The following is a 13,305-nucleotide window of genomic DNA, read 5'->3' on the forward strand; positions in this document are numbered from 1 at the left end:
AGGTATTGGGAAGGTGAGAAAGGGAAAGACGGGTCTGAGGAATCTCCATTAAATATGGTCTAAGGTAGTTCTGAAGGGGTTGGTCCATGGACCACAGATAAAGGAGCGCTGCTGTGAGTCTGTCCCTGGTGTGTGGTGTGTCAGCAGAGCTGTGGGCAGGTACATCCAAGAAACAGAACAGGGCTGAGAACTGAATCCAAGTATGAATTGTAAATTATTGAAGGTGACGCTTTGGTTAGTTGAGAAAATGATGGTTTATTTTATAAATGTTCAGACAGTTCATCTGAAAGAAAAAGTTAGCTTTCTCCCTTACAATTGAGAAAAATAAACTCCATGTTGATTAAATATAAAGAATTTGCAAATACTAGAAAAAATATAGGGCATAGGGTGCCAGTGGTTTAATCCTGGCATGGATGAGGCCTTCTTAAACTAGATTGGAAACATCCACACTGTGAAGGAAAAGATTAATAGACTTAATGGTTCAATGGAAGGTGATAATCATATTCTAAGGTGTGGCAACATAATGCAGTAGCTGTGACTGGTTTCCTAATGTGGATGAAGAATGTTGCCTTTCATATCAGTAAACAGAGGATGTTGTGGCCAGGAAGCCACAAGCCTCTGCAACTGCCTGAACTGAATCCTCAGGAGATTCAGGGTAGAGAAGAACAGAATACTGGCCCTAGACAGTTAAGGTGTGTATCAAAGGAATGATTTCAGCGAGCCAGGCTCTTGCATCTTCCTATGCATAGAAAGGCATTAATAAATTAATTAACTTGGTGTTTGTTTTTTTCTTCAATTATCAGAAATCTTTTGATGTGCAACTACCTGGTTTGTTTCTGCAGAACTCATATATACCCTGGCTCCATCTTTATCTCTCTGCAGCAGTCCTTCAGAGCTATCTGAGAGCCTGTCTCCTGGGCTTCAGTCCTCAGTATGTCTGCAGAATAAAACATAAACACTCGACTTTTTGGTTGTGTGTTCTTTTTATTTCAGTCAACACTAGTCTACATTTTCTGTAGATACTTGAGCAGATAGAAGGATGCAGAGTTTTGTTATTTTACCTAGTTTGTCTAAATCACTGTAGAAAAGTCAAATATCTTATTTGCATGTGACTGTTGCATCTAGGCTGCATCTGACACCACTTGCCTCTTTCCTCCCTTGACTTTCCTAACCCCGCCCTCTCCAAGTTCTCCTTCATTGATCTTTTCCTTGGGATTTCCCCTCCCTCAGTCTTGGCATTTGTTTCCCTCCAAAGTTTTCTGTTCTTGAACTTATCTTGGCGATCTCCTGTGTGTTCTCTTTGGGTAGCTCTGACTTCTTGTAACTTTCACAGCTGGTGTGTTTGGATGACTCACAGACATCTTAAACCCATTATGTTCAGACTTGTATGCCCCTCCCTTCCCCCAGTCTTCCAGCCACTGACCAGCCTCTTCATTGTATTTCGGTCTCAGTTGAAGGCACCACACTGTTTGCCCTCCTTTCCTTGCCTCTGCTGTAACTTGCAGCTTTATTCTGTTTGCAATCCAGGTACAGAACCACCCTCAGGTATTAAAGCAGAAAGATTTCAGTTGGAAAGGCTGCAGGAACAGCTGCCACCTTTGCCACCCGCTGGGCAGTTAGGAGCTGGGGATTCTAGCTGCTTGTTCCATGTCCTACTCAACACAACCTCCTAACCGTGGAGGGGAGGATTATTTGTTATCTTTAATGTGATTTCCTTCCCTCCAGTTCCTACTGCCTTCAGGTTATCCTTGAAAGTGAAAGTGAAGTCGCTCAGTCGTGTCCGACTCTTTGCGACCCCATGGGCAGTAGCCTGCACCAGGCTCCTCCGTCCATGGGATTTTCTAGGCAAGAGTACTGGAGTGGGTTGCCATTTCCTTCTCCAGGGAATCTTCCTGACCCAGGGATCGAACCCAGGTCTCCCACATTGTAGACAGACGCTTTACCATCTGAGCCACCAGGGAAGTTCAGGTTATCCTTGGTGTACAGTTATTTTCTAATACTGTGTGTTTCTGTACTTTGGAATGTAAACTAAGTTTCTTCCTCAGCATCAAAGGCCACAACAATTTGACCTTTAAAATTTGGGGCCTTTAATACCCTGCCCTCATCTCCTCATCCCTACCCTGCTCTCCTGGGTGGCTGATTGTTTCCTGAACTTTTGGTGTTTGTTCACGCTATATGGTATCATCTATTCAAAATCTCTCTTCCTCTGTCCGCACTTTGAAGATCATAGTAAATTACTGTTTGGGCCAAGAAGACTTTTCAGAAAAAGCCTGAACCCACCTCTTCCTTTTACTGTACTCTTCCTGAAACACTACTCATTCTCAGTGATTAGTACTTACTGAAGTTTTATAGTTTCAGCTCTTATATTTAGGCCTATGATCTGTCTTAAGTTAATTTTTTTGTATGGTATAAGGGGTTCATCTTTGTTCTTTTACATGTAGCTGTCCAGTTGTTCCGGAGAAGGCAATGGCACCCCACTCCAGTACTCTTGCCTGGAAAATCCCATGGATGGAGGAGCCTGGTAGGCTGCAGTCCATGGGGTCACTGAGGGTCGGACATGACTGAGCGACTTCACTTTCACTTTTCACTTCCATGCATTGGAGAAGGAAATGGCAACCCACTCCAGTGTTCTTGCCTGGAGAATCCCAGGGGCGGGGGAGCCTGGTGGGCTGCCGTCTATGGGGTCGCACAGAGTTGGACATGACTGAAGTGACTCAGCAGCAGCAGTCCAGTTGTTCCACTGTTTGTTGAAGAGACTGTGTTTTCCCTGCTGAGTTTTTTGCTGTCTTATTGAAATCAGTTGTCCTAAGGTCTATTTCTGGATTCTCCGTTTGTTCCATTAGTCTGTATGTCCTCTTGCTAGTCTTGATTAATACTGCTTTGTATTAAGGCTGTTCCGGCTAGTTTGAATTTCCTTGTGAATTTTAGAAACAATTACTCTCTTAAGAGCAACAAACTCTCTTAAGTCAGCAGAGATTTTAATAAGCTTCATATTGAATCTGTACATCAGTTTGGGGAATGTTGTCATAAAATCCTTAAACAATGTTTTCTGTTTAGGTGTTTAGTATCTTTAAACAATGTTTTGTGGTTTTCATGGTACAAGTTTTGCATTTCCTGTTATATCTCATCCTAGGTGTTTTTGAAAGGGTTGTAAAAAAAATTGTTTTCTTACCTTCACTTTTCTTTATTCATTGCTAGTGTATAGAAATACAGTTGATTTTTTTTTTTAATGTTTACCTTATGCAATCTTTTGCTGAATTCTGTTCTGTTAGGTTTTCAGTGTATTCATTAGGATTTTCTATAATGCAGTTATATCATCTGTGGATAAAGGTAGTTTTTTTAAATCACAGTATTTTAAAATTTAAGATAGAAATATGCAGTATTAAATTTCAGAGTACTTAATGAGGTATTGTCATTCTCCTGGGTTATTAAGTGCATCTGTTCTCTGCAGTTCTGGTATCCTGGAAGTGGTAGGGCCCTTATTTTCATTGTACCACTTGTTTGTATGGAAACCTTCAGTGGCTCCCCATTCCCTTTCTGGCAGAAATCTAGATCCTTTGGACTCATTCTTCAAGGTACTACCTAACACATTGTCAAAGAAGAGAGCTGGGAATGGTGAACAGAGCCCAGAGATGAGTTGGGAGTCTTTGGCTACTCACAAAGTCTTTGGCTGCTTCTTTATGTGTGAGCAAATTCAGAGGGGTTCCTTACCTTTTAAAATTTGCAGAATTTGTGGTTTAATTTTTGAAGAATGGTTTCCTTTAGTTCTCTGAGCATAGTTGTAATAACTACTTTGATACCTTGTCTGCTGAGCCTGACATTTGGGGTCTCTCGAGGATTTCTGCTGCCTGTTTTTCCCTCGATGTGTGGGTCATACTTTTCTGTTGATTTGCATGCCTCCTAATTTTTTGTTGTAAACTGGACATTTTAGTTATTTATTTAGATAGCAGTTCTAAAGACTAATGCCCCCCTCTCCTTTTCTACACCTTCCTGTGTTGTTTGCTTGTTTAGTGACTTAGCTGACCGGTTTTGGTGAAGTTCACCTTTTCTGCAGTGGGTGTCCTCTGATGGTGCTCCTTCAGGGCCTAGCCTTGGGAACACATGCAGTTACTTGGAAGTGCCCTCTTCAGGGGGTGACAGCACGGTTTTAGTGGGGCTCCCTTTAGCCATCTGTCTCCATGACCTGCCTCTGTTGGCGCCACACCCAGCACATATTGTCCACTGCTAGCCAGTCAGTTGCTTTCTTGTTTTGGACAAAGCCGTGGGCCCTAAGATGCCCCACAGTGTGTCCAGTTAGATTAGATGCTCTTTGTAGGAGTTGTGTTTGAGGCAGTCTTTCAGCTTCCCTGGCTCCAGGAGGGGTCTTCCTCAGTGTCTCTTTCCATGATTCTGTTGAACTTCTCTGGATGCCACACTTCCCTTTGGCATGTTTTCTATTGTGGACCTACCAGCTGCATCTTAGGTGCTCACAACCAATGTCTCCTTTGTTTTCTCCAGTGCCATTGAGCTTGAACTTGTCTGTTCTGTGTTCCAACTAAGTCAGTCCTAAGTTAGTGACTGCTAAGGGGCTCTGTATCCTTTCAACCTGCTTCTCTGGCTTGTGGAGAATCTCCGTCCCACTGCTGCAGGGGCAGCACCTTGTCCTCTGCTCTTGGTCCTGGCCTTGTGTGCAGCCACTAGTGTCTGGAGCTGCTCTCCCCGCATCGACCTGATGAACCACAGTGCCCAGTATTCATGGTCTGCTGCATCAGCAGTAGAACTTCTGCCCTGAGCGGAGACGGGTGAAGGGATTCCTCAGGGCTCTCGGCCACACTTTCCTGGAATAGAATTTCTGCAGCATGGAGGTGAAGAGTGTCAGAAATCACAATCCTGGAGGCAGAGCTGGATGGAGTAGTTGGTAGTTTGTTAACTGGTAGTATCACCTACCCGCGGTAGAAAGGCTGCGTCCTCTGCCTAGCACCCTTCTTCCCCACTCGGCTCAGGTATCACTGGCCAGAGAGGCCCACCCGCATCCTAGAGCGGCCTCTGCAGCCTTGCCTGGTCACCTCGTGTTTCCCTGACTGGGCTCACTCTTTCCTCATGGGGTTTCTTACCCACCACCTGGCGCTAGTTGTCTTAAACTCTCCCAAGGAATGTATCCGCTCCACGGGAGGAGAGGCTTAGGCTGTTTCCTTCCCTGTTCCAGTCCCTGACTTAACACATAGAAGATTCTCAATAAATCTGAGAAATGCAACATATAAAATGATCAAAGTCCGCTTCCTTCTTGCTTTATAATGTAACCTGTCTAAAGTGAAAAATATCTAGAATCTCTGTGGAAAGGGAATTTCATGCGGTTTGCTAACTCCAGTTGCTTGCGGCTGCCTGGAGTGAGACAAGGGGGCGCCCTGGGAAAGAAAGCAGTGGCTCCAGGGGCCGGGAGAGGGGAGACTGTGGCCTTTGTACTAAGTGTTTGCCATCCTTAATGTAGTGAGACCCCAAAGAACAGGAAGTGGTGCAGTGTTGGTCTCCATCCTGTTGTAGGCCTGCTGGCTTGCTTTCTCCTCACCACTGGGAAGTCTTTGTGGTTACTTGAGGTTAGGTTGGAAAAGCCACCTGTTTACAGAATGATGTGGAAGCTTTTCTGTAAAAAATTCCATGGTTAATAGATAACAGCACAAAATAAGTGTCCCACAAATAGCAGGAGTGGACAGCATGTTGGCTACTTATGGGGGGGCGGGCGGGGGAAGTCATCTGCCTAACTAATGTGAAGACTTTTCCTTTAAAATTATTGGAGAATGATTTTTGACCAATAACTTTCTTTCTTTTCCTTCTAGATTCTTACAGAAAGCTGTTAATTCTTTTTGAACACTATGAATAACCACGGGTCTTCAAAACCGTCTTCTATGAAGCTGAAACACACCATCAACCCCATTCTTTTGTATTTCATACAGTTCATAATATCACTTTATACTATTTTAACATACATTCCATATTATTTTTTGTCTGAGTCAAGACAAGAAAAATCAAACCGAACTAAAGCAAAGCCTGTAAATTCAAAACCTGACTCTGCATACAGATCTGTTAACAGCTTGGATGGTTTGGCCTCCGTATTATACCCTGGATGTGATACACTTGATAAAGTTTTTATGCATGCAAAAAACAAATTCAAGGACAAAAGACTCTTGGGAACACGTGAAATACTAAATGAGGAAGATGAAGTGCAACCGAATGGAAAAGTTTTTAAAAAGGTAATGTGGTCTTTCACAGCCTTTGAATTTGCTCTGAATAAAGAAATGGTGACAAGGGACAAATGCGACCTGCTTCTATTGGAATTTGCTGATTTGGCAGGAGAAATGGAGGTATGAGGGACTAGACTGCAGTCTGTTTCCTTTCTGTACCCCTGGTTTGGATTTATTCTGAATTTTACAAAGACATTGAGTGTGGAGCACTTCTGAGCCACCTGAGTGTCTACAAGGCTTGGAATAGAAGGTCTAGGGCAGTTTGGGGTTTGAAGCTGTATTCCCTGGTAGTTCCAGAAGCACCTGTGTGCTTGAGATTGCTCTGGGTTTTGGGGTGTGACCTGCTTTTTCTGATTATAATGTAAGTTCCATTGGATGTTTAATGTCTTGGTACTTGGGTTGTGACAAATGCCTTGTTTTTTTTCTTTTGGAGAATTTCTTTTCACAAATATTAAGCCATCCATTATTGATTTGAAAACAGAGGATAAGACCTCCTGTACTAGCAGTGTCACCTGGTGGCTCAGAGCCCGGACTCCAGATCCAGGCTGTGGGTGGATGTCTTGTCCTTGCCGCCCACCAGCTGTGTGTGACTTTGGAAAAGCTACGTAACAAGTTTGCCTCCAGGGTCTTTATCTTTAACATGGAAGTAATGATCCTTCCTGACATTTTATTAGCATTCCTGATGAGCCAGGCTGCTTTAAGAGCTTTACATTTATCAACTTAGATAAGACTTAAAAAGCCCCATGGGTTAGGGTGAAAAGGGACACCCTCCTTTTCAGATGACAGCTCTGAGGCACACAGAGGTCACTTGCCCAAGGGCACTGCGGCTGGCGGGGGCCGCTGGGCAGAACCCAGGCTGACCAGCTCTGTGCTCCTTAGACTAATTCCAGCTCAGGGCTGTTGAGAGAACTGATAGAGAAAGAGCCTGAGAGAGAGATTTTGTGTGTGTGAGTGTATGTTCTATACTTATGTGTGTGGAACAGTTTGTGGTATCTAGTGTAAACGCTATAGCTTCTATTATCATTTGGGAATTCACTGGGCAGAACTGTGTGAGTGACTGAAGGCACGTGGTGCAGCCCCTGTGAAGAACAGGAATGGCGTGAAAATGCTGTTTCTAAACTCGGGTGTGTGTGTTTCTTATAAACTGTTCTTGAAGCTCTGGTAGGTGAAAATTGAAGATACAGTTTTTTTTTAGAGTCAGTAAGATGATCTGTTAGTTGAGAATTTGGCTAGGTTAGAGGTTTAATACCTGTGTAGTTGAAGTTGTTTTTCTCTTAACTACCTTTTCCAACTGCATCCTGACTCCAGCTGCCTTTTTTTCTGTCGGTCATGAAGGAAGTCCCAGATCTTGGAGGAGAGTCCAAGTAAGCACAGCGATGGAATGAGATGTTCCCATTTCCTCCCATTACTGCAGAATGTGTGTGTGTGTGTGTGTGTGTGTGTATGTGTGTGTTGTTTTACTTAATGTGTAGGGAGGGGGTGGTGGTGGGGTTGAGAATGATATTATTTTACTTAATGGTCCATGAATTTTACCACACAAATTGTAGTGATCTTCAAAACATAAAGGAGATGTCAAGCAAGTTAATATCAGTAAGTCCTAGAAATTAAAAAAACTCTATTTTAACTCTGGACAGCAGAATCTGTATGTGTTCCTAACCTTCAAATAGACTGATGTTTTATCTAGTTTTATATGAACAGTCCTGACTTGTACTTGTTACTCAGACGTTAACAGTGCCCCCTTGCAATCTCAAGAGTGATTTGGATAAATTCTATGTTCACTCTACTTTTAAGGCATTTTTCCTATCTCTTTTGCTGACTTAGTTTTGCCTCACTTAAATGATTTTTTTTGCGGGGAGGGGGTGCTAAGTTGAAATCTAGCTGTGGTTAGTTAACGGCACGTTTCGAGAAATTGAGATCATATGGTTAAACATGTCTGATTACTCGTCTCTAGCCTATAGATTATAATTTGCAAAATACTTTATTATAGTGGCATCTGATTTTTGTCATATTTAGTCACTACTTTTTATGATTATACATACCATCCTTCTTTCTGTCTCTGAGAGATCTGGTAGTTATAAAAGGTAATAAAAACACCTTTTAAGTGCTAAAGTTTTTCACTACTTTCTTTCTGTGCTTTTTGTATCTAAAATAAACATTCACATCTATCCTTTGACAAACTCCTGCTATTTGAATTCAAAGATAGGGTTCTCTTACTTTTAATGTGGCGTATATCACAAAAATCCTATCTTAGCAGAAAGTTTTATTTTTCTCCAGTCTCCCCCACACACAACATGCGTTTTATGGAGTTAGCACTATCAGTCATTCAGCACTCACAGCAGCAAACTAGTTCCCAAGTATTTGAAAAGGAGAAAAATATGGTGAATATGAAATTCTTCTTAATTCAAGTTATCTGTGTAATTAGGACAAAATAAAATCCTGGAGCTATCATAGTTGTTCCTTGAATGTGGCCAGATAACCCAGTGGTCACAAGCAAAGTTTTTATGCCCTGTGCATGTTTTTGCATGTGTGTTTGTATGTATGTATGTGAGTGTTACATGGTTCTTTTCCTCCCTCCTTGACCCTGGTGCGTTTGTATTCATTGTTTATTCAACAGAGAAATATTTGAACTCCAGTAAAAGTTAGAAGTCAAGAAAAACTATTTTCAGTTAATCGTTTCTGTCTCTACTACATCACTGTTAGAGGGTCTACCTAACACTGACATTTGCCATTAAATTTGCATGTAATTCATCAAACTTTTTCCAAAAGCCTTTATATAAACTTTGATATAAAAAATACGTAATATTTCTTCTTATTTGAAATTAGACTCATTGGGAAAGTAGGTTTTGTGTATCATAAATGAAGCAAATATTTTCTGTTAAACTTTCTCAAGAAGATGTGCTATACCGTGGGTTAGCCGAGACTCCAGTTTCTGTTGGTCTGCACGCTGGACAGGGGTATCCCCACTGTGTCTTAAACTAGGCTTCCCCACCCCCACCCCTTGGTTTCTTACTTAACAGCCACTGTCTTGCAGCTGTAGCAGAGCTGGCTATGAAAGAATAGAGGGAAGGGGACCTTTCACAGCCTGCCCTTCAGTGGAAGAGTGGAGTTGCTTAGGCAGTGTGGCCTTTGCTCAGAGTTCTTACTGAGAGTGGGAAATATTTTTGCTGAAGTGTATCATCATTTAATAGTTTCCATATTTGAAGATAATCTTATGTTGGAAAAAAAAGCTAATGATGAGCAATATCCAAAAGTTGTCTCCCTGTTTTGGGAGACTGAGCTTTGGGGATTAACCCTAGAATGTATCTGGCATGGTTGAAACAAAGATACTGAAAACTTTATTTCAAATCTGTGAACTCTGAAGCTTTGTTTTCATTTTATCTTACCCGTTTTTTGAGCTCCCAAGGGAAGGTAAGTGGGAGAAAAGGTGGTGGTGATGGTTCTGCTACAGTTGTGCCCGTGGTAGTGTGGGCATACCACAGTAGTGTGGGCAGGCTGATACTGTCAGCTTCACCAAGAACAGAAGGCAGAGGAGCAGAGGCTGCTGTGTTCCTGAGGCCCAGCAAGCTTGTCCAGGACTGTTGTGCTGTCATTCTGAGTCTCCTATGGTTTTATAAAACTGTGGCTGAGTGAAGCATGTGGAACCAGTGTTGGTAGCTCCTGATTTCAGACTTCCCGGAGCAAGTGCTTGTACTGATGTTTTTTTGAAATTAATTAATAATGAAGTGATCATTTTCTGGAACAGTTTTGAAATACATGCACTTATAATAAAACAGTTGCAAAGAATAAAAATTTTTTTTACAGTGAAACAGAAAACATGAAACCAGCTTAAACATTTAGTGATCTAACTACCAGAGACACTTTACATTTTTTCCCTATATGTTTTACATACCTTAGAAGAAAATAGAAGGAATTGGAGAAGGCAATGGCACCCCACTCCAGTACTCTTGCCTGGAAAATCCCATGGATGGAGGAGCCTGGTAGGCTGCAGTCCATGGGGTTGCTAAGAGTCTGAGCGACTTCACTTTCACTTTTCACTTTCATGCATTGGAGAAGGAAATGGCACCCCACTCCAGTGTTCTTGCCTGGAGAATCCCAGGGGCGGGGGAGCCTGGTGGGCTGCCTGCCGTCTATGGGGTCGCACAGAGTCAGACACGACTGAAGTGACTTAGCAGCAGCATGCAGTCATAGTGCTTAGAAAGAGAAGTTTCACTGTTACTCCTTCTGAATTGATCAAAAAAGATACTAGAAATACTTGTTTCTGTTCTTAGGAGTTGACTTAGCTTTTTTTCCCTCTTAGTGCCTGCTTTTGTGTTATTTCATTCTTGAGTCACATTTTTATCCTGTTTGCACATGTATGACTTTTATTTTTAACTTATTAGGATATTTACATGCTTGATTTGTATAAAAAATAATGGCTGATCTCTTGGTCAGAATTTGTGGTTGGTTATTATATTAATACTCTCCCCAGCCAGAACTCTTGGTTTTCCTTTCCACACTAGCTCCTCACCCTGTCATTTATTAAAGGCTCTACTGTGTACCAGGTGGCTCAAGGTGAAACCCAAGAGTCTGATTCTTTTTTCATTTCCCTCCTTACTGCTCTTTCCACTCCCCCCACCCCCTCCTTTCCTTTAAGCAAGTCTTCTGCTTCCACTCTTGCCTCTACTATTAATACAGTCCATTCGAACACAGACCTTTTACACTTGTTATTCAGGCCACCTGACTCGCCTGCCCAGTAACACCCCAACTCCTTCTTGTAGTGCAATTGGAGTGTGTGGTTTAGTGCTTAGACTCTGGAGTGAGTCTGCCTGGATTCGTATTCTAGTCTGTCACTTAATAACTTTGGGATTTGAGCAAATTATGTTTACTTCCTCAGTATCTCAATATTCCCATCTGTAAGATAGGGATAATAATAGTAACTATCTTAGAATCCTGTGAGTGTTACTTGCAGTATACCTAGCACATAGTAAACACTAGTTGAGGTTAGCTGCCTTCTTATCATCATGGTTATCACCAACTGTCCAGATCTACTGAATATTTTCACTCTCTCTGGCTCCCTCACAATAATTTCTTTAGAATGATGCTCATTTGCAGAGAGAAATGTAAAATGAAGCCAGGTATACTTTGTTGAAGGTAGGAAGTATATACTTTTGAAATACCTCTATTCTGCATGGTTAAAGTAAAACTTCTAATGCTGATAAAGGTTAAACTCAGCTACCTGAAAAGTTAATTTTTATAGACTGTCTCATTCTCCAGGGCCCTGACTGGTTAAGTATTGTGTGATTTGTTTTATAGCATGTTCTGTATCTTATCTCCATTTTATTTTTATAGTCCTCTTTTGAGATAAGAGGCCTTCCTCATCAGCATAATCTAGGTATCTAATTTCATAGGTTCCTGAACAAAAGTAAATTCCTGAGTTCTGTGGCCCTGGCAGCAACAGTTTGAGTGATAGCACTGATGTTTACTTGTGTGTATGTCACACCTGTCACAGAGTAAGAATACAGCCAATCAAATGTGAGAGAGCAAAGTGACTGGAGGGATTCCTTAGCCCCCAAGTAGGTTTACAGATGAAGAAACTGCTCAGACTCCGTGGTACACTAGTTGTGTATTTTCCTGACTCAGGACAGTCAGACATGTTTATGTCTCGTGGGTCACAGAAAAGAATATTTGAGGTGGGAGCACAGGACGTATGCGATTGAAGGATGATCAGAACAAAAGAAGCCGTGGAAGTTAAATGATCAGGTGCATATAGACTTTTTAAAAAAGAAATCTTTTAGAAAATGAGTCTTCTGGAGGAGAGGTGGAAGACTCTGAGGCCCAGAGTGAACTGAAGTTGTTGGGTTGCACCAGTTCTTTCCACACATTTAGCAAATAATTGCTGGGTGCCTGCTATGTGCTAATAGTGGCCTAGGCACTGGAAGACACTTCCTGAGCAAGACACACAGGTTACTCTTCTCTGGATCCTACGTTTCTATGGGAGGAAGAGAGATGATAAGTAAGAAGGTAACAGATTTAATTGTAAAGAAAGAAAGCTGATTGGAGATCAGGGGTAGCCTCTCGAGTCAGTGATGGCCTAGTGGAGGCCTGAAGGACACGGAGGCGCTAGCTTTGTGAAGATCTGGTAGGAACCCTCTCTGCAGGGGGACAGGATGGTGCAGTGGCTCTGAAGTAGGAACCAACCCAGCTGGGTGAAGCATGAGGGTGCAGAGTTCATAATGGCGCTCAGACCGGAGACTGAGTGCCTCCTTAAATTTTGTGTCCTAAGCACCTGTCTTCCCTCATCCTGGTTCCCGCGCTGCCTCTTTGAAGGACAGAAAGGACAAAGTTGTATTTATAGGCAGTGAGTCAGGACAGAGGGTTTGAGATGGCCCCAGGGACACTGCCAAAGTCTAGGGCCCTTAGGACTTTGTAAGGCAGAGTGTGGTGTTCTGATCCCATTCCTACTGGAAAGGCAGAACACTTGCAGGGCAGTACGTGGATTTATGTTTTTAAAAACTCACTACTGTAGGGAGAAGGGGCTAAAGAGGAAGAAGAGTGGAAGTTGGCCAGTCAGCATTCATTAGTTCAGGAGAGATGGGCTAGGATGACAGGGCAAGATGGAGGAAGTGTCTGTTTTGAGGGGAGTATCAGTTAAAGTCATCCTTAGATGAATAATCAACTGAAAAAGTAGGTTGGGTACCCAAGTACGAGTTAGGACTAGAGATGGCAATTTAGGAAGCTCTTCAAAGTCCTAGTGAGTTGGATTTCCTTCAGGGACACTTCAGCCACTGTCATGCCCTGGGGACTGCAGACCGTGTGTGTACATGTATGGTATTGAGCTTGGTGGTAGGAAAGCAAGGGAGTTTCTGTTTAATTTCTAATTTCTCAGTGGAGTGTGAGGTAGTGTCATCAGGTAGAAATGGAGAAGGGAGAGAGAAAGAGTGGAGGACATTTGAGGAGAGAGGTTTCAGATAGGGTGAGAAAATGAATATGCCAAGGAAGCGCAGTAGGATTGCTGGATGGTGAGATGTGTGATCCTGGATTTTAAAAGTTTGGTATTCTTCAGCAGTGTTCAACAGTATAGACAGGGAATAGAATAATTTAATCTCCA

General features: G+C 42.4%; 1 protein-coding gene across 1 annotated transcript in view; it reads left to right on the top strand.

The window, feature by feature from the left end:
• Positions 1-13,305, top strand: part of ACSL3 (acyl-CoA synthetase long chain family member 3) — a 74,913-nt gene that overhangs the window by 36,211 nt on the left and 25,397 nt on the right. Inside the window, exon 2 of the mRNA XM_061386411.1 lies at positions 5,814-6,227. Within this exon, the coding sequence (XP_061242395.1) occupies positions 5,850-6,227 (378 nt within the window). The 5' untranslated portion in view covers positions 5,814-5,849. The remainder of the gene's footprint in view (positions 1-5,813; positions 6,228-13,305) is intronic.

This window comes from Bos javanicus, chromosome 2, assembly GCF_032452875.1.
Source record: "Bos javanicus breed banteng chromosome 2, ARS-OSU_banteng_1.0, whole genome shotgun sequence".
In the NCBI taxonomy this organism is placed as follows: Eukaryota; Metazoa; Chordata; class Mammalia; order Artiodactyla; family Bovidae; genus Bos; species Bos javanicus.